This window comes from Echinops telfairi, unplaced genomic scaffold (assembly GCF_000313985.2).
Source record: "Echinops telfairi isolate 266 unplaced genomic scaffold, ASM31398v2 ScPeMD7_7469;HRSCAF=8507_1, whole genome shotgun sequence".
In the NCBI taxonomy this organism is placed as follows: domain Eukaryota; kingdom Metazoa; phylum Chordata; class Mammalia; order Afrosoricida; family Tenrecidae; genus Echinops; species Echinops telfairi.
Window position 1 is genome coordinate 108,696,364 of NW_022111373.1, and position 12,681 is coordinate 108,709,044.

Below are 12,681 nucleotides of genomic sequence, written 5' to 3' on the forward strand. Positions count from 1 at the left end.
TACATGGGGGAAGCTTAAGAGATGCTTTATTGGAGAATCATTGAGATGATCTGAATTATTGAGTAAATGAGAGAATTTGGAATTAGAACTAATACTTTTTTCTCATTTAGAAAGATCTCTTGGTATGGATTGTTATGCCTGCATTGAAAAATTTTCAAAGCTTAGGGCTCCCTGGTGTCTTGAGAAAAAAATTATTGATAGGTTTGCAAATGATTAATGCATTCAGCTTCTAATCAAAAGGTCAGAGTTGAGTCTTGGAAGAGGTACCTTGGAAGAAAGAGCTAACAGTCTATTTTCAAAAAGATCTGCCATTAAAAGCCCTATGGAGCACAGTTCTACTCTGATACACATGGGATTTTCATGTGAGTCAGAATTGACTCAATTATGTCTCTTTTTCAATTTTCATGAGCTACTACCTCAGTGTGGAGTATAAACAGAGCCTTGATAAGATAAGTCTTTCTTTAACATCATTCAGTTGACTCAGTATTTTGATAATGGGTTCATAAGGGAAGTAGGGAAACTGTGAATATGTCTTTCATTGATTTTTTGGAGGACTTTGACATGGGAATGAGAAGCTTGTATCAACCAGAAGTTTCTCATTAAACTAAATACCGAACAAATAAACCACGGAGCTAAGGACAAGAATCAATATGTTGTGTTAGTTATGCTCCTATTCTTCGGACGGGATTTAGACTACCTTCTGCCCCCCCCTCCAACTTTTCATTGTAAAATGGGTGGAGATTTACACAGAGCAAGCTTCTATGTAATAAGTCATATAAGTTTATGTCATGCTATTGACTGCAGTCCCCACGATGGGACACCTTGTCCCACTTCCTCCCTGTGCTTCCTGTGTCCGTTCCTCTCCTTTCCTAGCTTTTCTGAGCTGTGTCCCTGGAAATGGTGCTTTTTTTGATCTTTAGTGACTGATTATGCTAAACTGTGCATACTTCACTAGTCTCATCCTTCCCCCAATACATTTGCCCATTGTTGTAAAATTGAAAATAGGGCTTAGAGGAAGGGAGGGTGCCTTAAGCCTCTAGAGCTGCTGTAACAGAAGTGCCACAAGTGCATGACTTCAAGACTTCCTAAACGATCTCACAGTTTAGGGAGCTAGTTGTTTGAATCCAGGTGCCAGCCCAAGGGAGACTTTCTCTCTGTAGATTCTGGAGGGAAATCTTCGCTCGTAGCTTCCGTGCCGCACGTGACTCCTGGTGATCTATCTTCCTGCGATATGGCATCTCCCTGTCTCTACTTGCTTCTCTGTACTGAGTTTGATTTAAAGCACCTTCTATACTGTTATATCGCTGTTAACATGACAAAGAAACTCCATTTATAAATGAGATTTGTCATTTAAAAAAATCATTTTATTAGGGGCTCATACAACTCTTATTACAATCCATATATGCATCAATTGCGTAAAGCACATTTGCACATTCATTGTCCTCATCATTCTCAAAACATTTGCTCTCCACTTAAACCCCTGGCATCAGTTCTTCATTTTCCCCTCTCCCTCCCTGCGCCCCCCTCCCTCATGAACCCTTGATAATTTATAAATTATTACTATTTTGTCATATCTTACACTGTCCGATGTCTCCCTTCACCCACTTTTCTGTTGTCTATCCCCCAGGGAGGAGGTTACATGTAGATCCTTGTAATTGGTTTCCCTTTTCCACTCCACCCTTCCTCTACCCTCCCAGTATCACCACTCTCAGCATTGGTCCTGAAGGGATCATCCGCCCTGGATTCCCTGTTTCCAGTTCCTATCTGTACCAGCGTACATCCTCTGGTCTAGCCAGATTTGCAAGGCAGAATTGGGATCATGAGAGTGGGTGGAGGAAGCATTGTCATTTCGTAATGATACATAAGGGTTACAGCACCCTGGTGGCAGTAGAAGGCATTTTACATTTGAGATGGGGTGAGAAAGAGGTAGACAGAAAACTTAAATGATTTTTAATGCTGGTCTTGTTTTTATGAATTTCCTTACCTTTATTTCTCCCTTGTATTTGAGGGATAATTTTGCAGATAAAGAATTCTTGGTAGACAACAGACAGTCTAAGACACAAAATAACAACAATAATATATAATTGATCAAGGATTCATGAAGGTGGGAAGTGTGGAAAGGAGGGGCAAAAAGAGGAGCTGATGCCAAGGGCTCAAGTAGAAAGAAAATGTTTTGGAAATGGTGACGGCAACATATGTACAAGTGTGCTTAATACTATTGAATGGTGGATTGTCATAAGATCTGTAAGAGCACCCCCCGCCAATAAAATGATTAATTGAAAAAAAATTCTTGCTTGGTGGTTTTTTTCTTTCAGAATTTTTTGCATGTCGCTCTGTTGTCTGCTTGCCTGCAAAGTTTCTGTTGAGAGGTGGAAACTTCTTCACGGCTTTCCTTTGTAGGTGACAGGTTTTTGATTTAGCCCTTTCGCTACCTTCAGGATTCTCTCCTTTTCCTTGAAATTGGACAGTTTGACTGTGAGACACCCTGGTGTTTTTCTCTTGGGATCTATCTATTGTCCCTGTAGATCATTATGTTTCTTCTTGTTCCAGGATCCCAGTGAGACATAGATTGTTTCTCTTGAGTGTGTCCCACCTCATTCTCAGGCTTATTCTGATTCCTTTGCTATTTTGGTTGATTGTGTCTCTTGTCAATTGTAGCCATAGTGATTGTCTTCGATCTCACCGATTCAGTTTTCCTTTTATTCTATTCTCTTCCTCAGGTCTTTGACTACGTTGTCCAATGTTTTTAATCTCGTTGTTTATCTTCTGGAATTCCTTTTGGTGTAAGGGTTTTAGTTTTCTAATTTCCTCCCTTGTTCTTGTGTGTTTTCTCCATCTCTTGAAAGAACTTAAACATCATTCTTCTGAAATTTTTTTCTGGTAGGTCCAGGGCATCTTCTTCAGAGTACTTTATTGGATTTGGGGGAGTTTTTGGTTGCTCGTATTTAATTTTCTTGATTTTTTTGGTGTTTATTGCACAGCTGTTAGTGGTGTGTGAGTGGCTGGGCCATGTAGATGTAACTGGCTCCATCTCGTGACATGGGAGTGGTCTAATAGATGAAAAATGTACAGTCGGTGAAGTGGAGAAGTGGGGAGAATGATGAGTAAGTGAGGACATTTGGTGGGGAGGGGAGAGAGTAAAATAAAGTAATGATTTTAATAAAAATACCTGTCTGGATAGCCTAACATTTATAAAACTAATGGGAAAATGTCTTATAGGAGGGGTAATCAGAATTAATGTTTCACAGAAATATATTTCATGACAAAAAGGAGAAATCAGAAAGAGATGATAGGTTGATAAGTGGAAACGGAGGCACAAACGAGACAAAAGAATTGAGTGTCTTTAGGTGCTGCGGTTTTTGCCATGGCAGTGTGAAGGTGGGTGTGCGGGATCTACAGGTGAGCCTGTGGTTTCCTGGGGGGAAATGCATATTCTCAGGATGGTGGGGTCACACCAGAAGGTGACACTGGAAGAAGTGGGAGAGAACTAGAAAAAAAAAGTATTATAATGAAACAGAAGTTCAGAAATTGAAAAAAAAAGTGTAAATAAAAGCGCTTGTAGGTGGGAATTCTTGCTCCTCTGGCAGTGCTATTGCATGGGGGAGGTGGGGTACATGGGGTGGGTGGGGGCGGGGAAGGAGAGACACCAGAGAAAACGTGAGCGTGGATCCTGGTTATGTCTGTCCAAGCTGTACACATGGCCTGCTATCTCCCAGGGTCCCCAGACATCAGTGGCTAAGAGGTTTGGCTGGCTGGGTTGCTTCAAGGGGCACCAAAAATGTTGACAATTCTGGGGAGGAGCGGAGCTCACAGAGCAGCTCATGCTGCTGGTCAGTGGTAAGGGGAGTCTGCCAGCAGACCTGGTTGCACACTCACTTTAAGACGCTTAGGTCTGCTTCGCTTTTGAGTTGCGTTTCTCACTGCTAAGAAGTGCAGGATAATCCCTGCTGGTGGAACCTCTCTGGTACTTGCTTTGCTTGCTAGTTGGTGGTCATATTTGAAGCTTTAGTGATTTGGAGACCTCTAGTGGACAGGGATTTTTGAAATTTTCTGCAATACTAATCTAAGGTATGCTCATGAAAGTACTTAAATTATTTAGGCTTTAGTCTTCTTTTGAAACAACTGTAGCTGTTTCACTGATAGCCATGAGGAGCTTGAGATCTGACCCTGGCTAACTGTTGCCCGAGCTGTTTTGAGTCATGCGGTATGTCTGTCCTGACTGGTGGAAGTAAGAGGCTTGCCAAGGATACATTCTGAGAATCAGGGGAGGGATTGAACTTGCTTGGCCGTGTGGGAGGAGCCTGAGCCTGAGCCGCATAGTGAAGGCAGGTGCAAAGACTGCTTTGTCGTATGTAGTGCCATACCTGACACCTTGTTCAGGGCCTTGTGTCCCCAGGAGACCTGGCTTATGTCAGTGACCTTTTATAGTGGTTTGTCCAGCACATGGATAGCATTTCCACGTGGAGTGATGGGCGTGGTAAAAGGGCACTATGCCTTAGTTAGGGAAAAGGGAAAAAAATGCTTTGGCGTATACGCTGCTTAGGGTGGTGCAATTGCCATTGGATTTAAATATGCATTAGGCAAAGTGTAGGGCAGGCACCAGTGCATCCAGAGGTTCACCTTCTAGCCCAGGATCACTTTGAAGCATTAGAGAGAAGAAAAAGTTTGGGCTAGGACTGAAAAATTGACATAGATTTAAAAACTGGCTTTGATATTTACTGCACGAGACTATACACTTTTTGAATTTTAGTTTCCTTGACTGTAAAACAAGAAAACAATAACCACTCTACAAGTTTCTTGTGGTGGAAGGTAGGACTAAGATAATGCTTAGAGAAGTTTTCTTTTTCTCTAACTTGACAACATTTTACCTCTATTTGACAGAGGGTATTTATATACGAGTATGTATATTTACTTTTGATGCAAATATATCCATGAATGTGGTGGGGTACACAGGGGACAAAGTTATGAAAACGTCTTAGAGATAACCGACCCCCTGGAGGAATGAGTCACTGGGCCTGGAGGGTCAGGAATAGCCTTGAGGGACACCCAGTTGGATTGGCATTGACATAGTTGGCAAAGACAGTGTTCTTCATCCTACTTTGGTGGGTAAGTTACTGGGGTCCTGAAAGCTCGGGAGTAACAACCCAAGGTACAACGATTGGTTCCTTCCCTGTCCAGTAGACGCATGGACCGCAAAAACATCAGTCTCCGCAACCCGGAGACCAGAAGAATTAGGCGATGCCCCACTTCCACTACCAACTGCTCCGAAAAGGATCACACTAGAAGGTCCTGGAAAGAGCGAGGGGAAAATGTAGAACAGAGCTCAAACCATAAAAGAGACAAGGCTGGCTGGTGAGAGAGAGACTGCTCGCACCTCCAAGACTATAGCCTTTAGTTTTCAGGCATGAGGCTGGGCTCACCTCTATGTTAGGAAAACGGCCGGTTTAAGATTAAAGTGTAGCATTTACCTCAGGACAAAGTTCAGAGGGTTCAGGAAAGAGGGAGGCGTGGACAGGAAATACAGGGAGGAAGTGGGATAAGGGAGTGTACATTGGATGAGCTGAATCAGAATGTGTATGAAATTGTCGATTGTAATCCTATGATCTGCTCACTAAATCTTCACCTAATTCACAATAAAAAGCTTAAAAAAGTAAGTGGCAGTAGAGTTCAGTTCAAAATATTTCTTTGATTATAAGCTGCCTTAATTTTCCTTCTAGGGTTGACAACTTTGGCCTGGGCCTTTTACTTCAATCCAAGCAGATAAAACGCATGATTTCTTCATATGTGGGAGAAAATGCAGAATTTGAACGTCAATACTTAGCTGGTGAATTAGAAGTAGAGCTGACACCTCAGGTGAGATGGTTTTCTGATGCTAGAAAAACTGCTTTTTATTTATATACTTACTATAATCCTAACTTATTTGAATTAAAAAAATTCTCTAGAAATGCCTTTGTGCAAGGTATATCCGACAATGAGGGTGCTGCGATGCCACACCAGGGCATTTTATTTGTTGGTCAAACTCGTTGCTTTGTAAGAGGGTGTGTAAGGCCAGGTTGACCAGAGAAACAAACCCAGACACTAATATGTGTGTAAGAGAGAATTCTACTTCAGGAAGTAATTATGCATCAATAAAACATCCCAGCCAAGTCCATATCAACAAGTCCATAAGATTGCTATGAACCCATAAATCCGATATTAGCCTATGAATTCCTCTCCAGACTTACGCAGCACATGCAATGATGTCAAATGCAGGAAGATCACTGGCTGGTGGGTGGAAAGTTCTGTGGGTCCAATGACAGTGGCTGCATCTCCAGGACTCTGACTGCCATCAGCGTGGCTCCGTGTGGCTTGTCAACAGGGATGTGAAACAGAGAGAGAGGCCCGCTTCTTCCGATGGCAGGATCAAGAGAGAGAGGAACTTCCCATAATCCTCATGAGCAGACCATGCTCACAAAGAAGCAACATCGGGCTGTGACATGATTGACAGGCTAGACTCCACCCCTTCACTCTGTATTAAGTTGACACTAGATAATATAACTACCACAGAGGGTTATTTTCTGCCACTCTATACAGAGAAAGGAGATACTTCTGGTAAAAATATCTAGGCGACAGGGTACATTTTAAAGTCTGGCTTTACAGCGCATATTGTGATGGAGGTATTCAAGAGGAGCTGCTGAAATGCTTCCGAATTGCCCTGATAGCTTCTCCAGATCACAGAATGTTTGAAAGGGAGGCTTTTTTGGACTGATCAGGTCTTGCTCGCTCACCCCTTACATTTTAGGAGGTAAAGCTCCTGGTAGTTAAAGCACCACTGCTGCTCTGGCTCTGGCCTCAGAGCCCAGGTCCCCAAAGAACTGATTTTGGGACACTGAAGTAGCAAGTTCCCACTGTTTTTTTTTTTAATATTAGCTCCTAACTGAGTGAAGAGTTTGTGTGACGCCTTTTGAGTAAGTTTTATTCGTATATTTGGTAGTTAAATCACAGTGTATGTTCACCTAAAGGATTCCTGGTCGTGTAGTGGGTGCACGCTGGGCTGCTGACCAGGTCAGGGTTCTAAAGCACCAGCTGCTGTGTGAGAGAAAGGTGATGCTTTCTCCTCCTGGGAAGAGTGCGCAGTCTCAGAAGCCCTCCCCGGCGGTTCTGCCCGGTCCTATGGGGTCACTTTGAATCTGATGGGCTCAATGGCAGTGAGTTTCGTTTCGTTTTGTTTTCTTTTTGGTATCCTGGCCTACAGGAACCCTGGTAGCGCAGGATTTAAGTTCTCAGCTGCTAACCCAGAGGTTGTTGGCTCAAACGTCCATTGGGAGGAGCACCTGGTAATGTACAGGCATAAAGGTGACCGACAAGAAAACTGCCCGGGGCAGTTCTGCTCTGTCACATGAGGTTGCTATGAGTGACAGTTGACTCGGTGTTAACAACAACAACAACAACAACAATGTCAAGAATGTGCTTGAGAGAATTGTTTTTTTCTCACTGGAGACCTCATGACATCACTCACAATCAGACCAGGATGTTCGGCAGCTTTTGTGCTCCCCATGCTTGGTATACATCCAGTTTCCATTCGAAGTCTTTTGGAGGGAAAATCTTTTCCTCTGCACAATAGAGGTCAAGATATCTTCTCCTGAGTGTTGTGGAGCTAGTGAACGTGAACTTTTCAGTTACCTTTTGTATTTCTTGAATGGCGTCTTATTTTGTCAGGGGTCATAAGCAAGGGAGAACGTCCTTATTATTATCATTTATGTTCTTTCTTTACACTGAAAGAGGCCACTGTCTCTCTCTCCAACCTGGTGCCTCTTCAATACACCTTGACTCTGGCAGCTTGCGTTGCAGCCTCAGAGCTAGGGCGGGCGGGCGGTGTTGGGGAAGGGATGGAGGGCGGCTGGGAGCTCAGGGAGCCCCGAACAAACCTGCCTGAGAAACTACTCAGCTTTCATGCTTTTGTCAAAAAGAAAAAGAAGGAGTGAAGTATTCAGGGAGGGCAGGAATGAAAAATACTTTAAAGTAGGGGGTATTTTTTGGTTGTTTCAGTTACTTAATTTTTAGAAACTGTTAATAACAAAATATACCCATAACACAAAGTAGAGTTACCCCTCTCTGTTATAGAGACCAGAGAGCCAGTTCTCTGGAGGTTTTCTTATACGTCACAAGTCTTTCCAAGACTATCCCAGCGACCTTCAGGTTCTTAATCCTCCCGTTAAGTTAAGCATTTCACTTAGTTAAATGAAACTTTCAGCCAGCTGAAATGGCTGTTATTCAAATTTATGCACCAACAACTAATGCCAAAATGAGGAAATTGAATATTTTTTACCAACTTCTGCAGTTTTGAATTGGTTAAACATGCAATAAAAAAGCATTGATGAGTACTGGTTTTTGGAATGCAATAACTGGAAACAAAGAGGAAGGCTTAGTCTCTGGAAAATAAGGCTTTGGGGATACAAGTGATGCTGGGCATCGCATGGTCGAATTATGCAAGTTCAAGGACTCCTCCATTACAAATGCCCTTTCTCAGCAACATAGATGGTAGCTACGCATGTCGCCTTTGCCAGATGGAATATATAGGAAACAAATTGACTGTATCCATGGACGGAGATGCTAGAGAAACTCAGATTCATCAGTCAGAACAGGCCAGGGATCGGCTGTAGAACAGCCCATCGATTGCTAACTCGCAAGTTCTATTTGAAGCTGACGAAAATTCGAACAAGTTTACAACAGCCAAAGTGCAACCTGGAGTATGTCCCACCTGAATTCGTGGACCATCTCCAGCTCAGATTTGACATATTGAACCCTAATGATTGAAAACCAGATAAACTGTGGAATGATTTCAGAAACATCATATGTGACGAATAATCCTGATACCGCACTCTTATTTATGTACTGTAGCTTCTTATTGACAACCTGTGATATGCAGATGACACAACCTTGCTTGCTGACAGTGAGGAGGACTTGAAGCACTTGTTGATGAAGATCCGGGATTGCTGCCTTCAGTATGGATCACAACTCAGTGTCATGAAAACCCAAATCCTCACAACTGGATCAGTAGGTAGCATCATGCTAAATGTCGGAAAAGATGGGAGTTGTCAAGGATTTCATCTTGCTTGGATTCACAACTGGTGCTCATGGAAGGAGCAAATCCAGAGATCAAAAGACGTATTGCATCAGGTAAAGCTGCTTCCCAAGACCTCTTTAAAGTGTTGAAAAGCAAGGAGGTTACTTTGAGTACTGAAGAGCACCTGACCCAAGTGATAGCATTTTCAATCGCTTCCTATGTGTGTGAAAGCTGGGCATTGACTAAAGAAGACGGATGAAAACCAATCCGTGCGTTTGAACGATGGTGCTGGCAGAGAAGACTGAAAGTGCTGTGGACTGCCAAAAGAACAAATATCTCTGTCTTGGGAGAAGTGCAGCCAGAATGCTCCTTAGGGGTGAGAATAGTGAGACTTCATCGCACGTGCTTTGGACATGCCATCAGGAAGGACCCGTCCCCGGAGAAAGACCGCATGCTTGGTAAGGTGCAGGGCAACGAAAAAGGGCCTCGACAAGATGGATTGGCACAGCGGCTGAACAATGGGCCGAGGCGTGAGAACCACTGTCGTAGAGAGTGGCTAGGGAGAACCAACTCGACGGCACCTCATAATTAGGACAACAGCGTGAAGAGAGTGATACAGGAAGAAAACGAGCAAACAAAAAATATAGGAAGAGACGACCAAGAGGGATGTCGCACAATAGTCTGCAGCTTTCAAAATGTGGAATAGCTGTTGTGAAAAGAAGAAATAATGAAGTAAAAGAGCTGAACAGAAAAGTGCAAAGGCAGGCTTCACGAGAAAAAGTAAAGTATCATTATAGATTGCGCAAAGACCTAGAGTTAGAAAACCACAAAGAAAGAAGATGCTTCCGTTCAAAGAACTGAAGAAAAGAGTCAAGCCTCAAATTCAACATTGAAGGATTCTGTGGATGAAATTTGGAATGATTCTCGCTCTCTGCCATTGAGTCCATTTTGACTCATGGCAACCCACTAGGACAGGACAGACTGCCCCTGTGGGTTTTCAAGACTACAGCTGTTTTCTGGAGTAGAAAGCCTCATCTCTCCCCACAGAGCAACTCGCGGTTTCCTTGCAGTTAGCAGCCCATCAGTCACCAGTAAACCACCAGGATTCCTTATTGGATAATACAGAAAGATGGAAGAAATACACAGGTTCACAATACCAAAAATAGTTAGTTGAGGTTCAACTATTTCAGGAGGTAGACTATGAGCCCATCTGTGTTGAAAGAAGTCCAGTCAGAATGCCCCTAAGAAATGACAATGAAGAGACTTCCTCTCATGTCCTTTGGACATGCCATCAGGAAGAACCAGTCTTAGTGAAAGAGGGTCACTTCAGAGGAATGTGCTGATTGACACAGTGACCGTTATATTGGGCGCAGACATAGGAGTGATGATGGAGATGCTGCAGCACCGGGCAGTGTTTCATTGGGTGGTGCATTGGATCTCTCTGAATCAGAACCGACTTGATGGCACCTAACAGTAGCAGATAGGAGAGTGTTCCTGGGTGGCACAAGTGATCAAGCATCAGCTACTAACTGAAAGGTTGGTGGTTTGAATCTAAGCAGAGGCGTCTTGGCAGAAAGATATGGTGATATGGTTCGGAAAGGTTGAAACCAATGAAAGCCTTCTAGAATTCTATTCTACTCTGCAATACAAGGGGTTCACATGAGCCAGGATTTATTGAACAGCAACTGGTGGGATGTTTGTGGTTTAGATAGTAGAGGCCATGTGTGGAATGGTTTTTGTGTCTTCCACGCAGAAGTATGCATGATTAGATTAAAATACACACACACACACACACACACACACACACACACACACACTTTCTATTGTGGATTTAGGTAAAGGTTTCTAGAGCACCTTCCATTGTCTTAATTGTGTTCCCATCATTCTGTCCCGTCTCCTGCTTCTTAGATAGCGTCTTCCCTTCCAGATACCCCCCCACCTCCCCACCCAGCCTGTGATTTTCCCCTAACTCCCTCCTCTGATTCTTTGCGTGTGAACACATAATTGATTTTTTATATTGCTCTTTCCCTTTCCCACTTGTAGGGCACACTTGCAGAGAGGATTCGTGCAGGTGGGGCTGGAGTTCCTGCATTTTACACCAGCACAGGGTATGGGACCTTGATACAAGAAGGAGGGTCACCAATCAAATACAACAAAGATGGCAGTGTCGCCATTGCCAGCAAGCCAAGAGAGGTAAGACCCACTTTCATCCAGGTAGCATGGGGAGGTTTCTTTTAGGTTTCTGGGTGGACTCATTGGGTGAAAAAATAGAAACTCACCTTTACACAATGCAAGGTGAAATTTTATGAAAAATACACAACCCATGCTAGAAATTAACATCACGAAACTAAGCTCTAGAAAAATTAGAAAAATAAACAAGAAAGGGAACTAATCCATATACGATGTGCATGTTCAGCTTGGTTATTTTATAGCAGATTTTAAATAAATTCAGGTGTATTAAACTCATCTGGGAAACAAAATAGCTATATAGGATTAAACTGTTAATGGACAAGCTTCTTCTGTGTGCAAGTGAGAAAGAAAGGAAGTCATAAGTTTGTCTACAATTTCCAAAAGCAGAGAACAGCAATCCTTACATGAAAAAATATGTAGAGAGTCCACACTTAACCACTTTCCTTCATCCTGTGTTACCCTTCAGCTTCCCACTTAACCTGCTTTTATGTAAAGTACTGGGTAGGATCAGGTGTCTTCATTATAGGCAACTACCCTTGCCTGTTGAAGGCGACTTGGCTAGACTGCTGTCAGGTGTTAACTTGGGTGGGTAAGGGTAAAGGGTGAAGGGGTGGTTAGTGAGTAGTTTAAACTGTTGAATGTGAAGTTTATGATCTGAAATACAAATCACCACGTAACGTATAATAAGAAGTTGTTATAAAAAATAAAGTCTCCCCTTTAGAAAATAAGGGCAATGTGTACATTGCCTAGTAACCAAGTATCTTGGCTGGCAGAGTGGAAGACATCAGTGTCCGGCTCAGAGGGCCTGTGCAGCCGACTAACCCGTGTGTGTCTCCCCAGTTTGGGCAATAGTCTAATCTCCCACGTCAGACTTCTTCATCTTCTGGCTCTCCCATTTCAGGGCTCTGAGCCATATCTATATATTTTTTTCCCATTGTGGTTATAGTTCTGGCTCACCCATATTTTACAACTTCAGGTCTGTTCCAATTTTCTCTGGCAGCCATGACTGAACTAGTTAAAACTAGTTTGGAGACCCTGTGTAGACTTAACAGGAAATCATGTAACTAGAATAGGGGAAAAACAAAACAAGGCAACCCAGACTTCAGTTTTTTGACCTTGCCCGGGAACAGCATATATTTAGTTTTCTAGATCTGTACCGAAAACACTCAACTGTCATCATTGGTGTTTACAGTAATGACTTTGAAGTACTTAAGATGTTAAAAATAAGTGATAACATATGTGGATAGGCAGCTTATAAATGTTTCATACAATTTATCTGAGTTATATTAATAAGATCCTCATTCATCAAAGATTCCCTAAGTTCATCTTTTCTAGCAGGGGAGTAGGATAATGCCTTTTAAAAAGCCTTCTGTAATGCACAGTCTCCCCACGAGGGGGTGCAGTAGGTCTTAGAATGGCGTTCTCCCTTCAGATCCACGATCCGA

General features: G+C 42.8%; 1 protein-coding gene across 1 annotated transcript in view; it reads left to right on the top strand.

The window, feature by feature from the left end:
- Positions 1–12,681, top strand: part of OXCT1 (3-oxoacid CoA-transferase 1) — a 183,767-nt gene that overhangs the window by 20,761 nt on the left and 150,325 nt on the right. The window contains exons 4-5 of the mRNA XM_045285159.1: positions 5,718–5,853; positions 11,090–11,239. Of these exons, the coding sequence (XP_045141094.1) occupies positions 5,718–5,853; positions 11,090–11,239 (286 nt within the window). The remainder of the gene's footprint in view (positions 1–5,717; positions 5,854–11,089; positions 11,240–12,681) is intronic.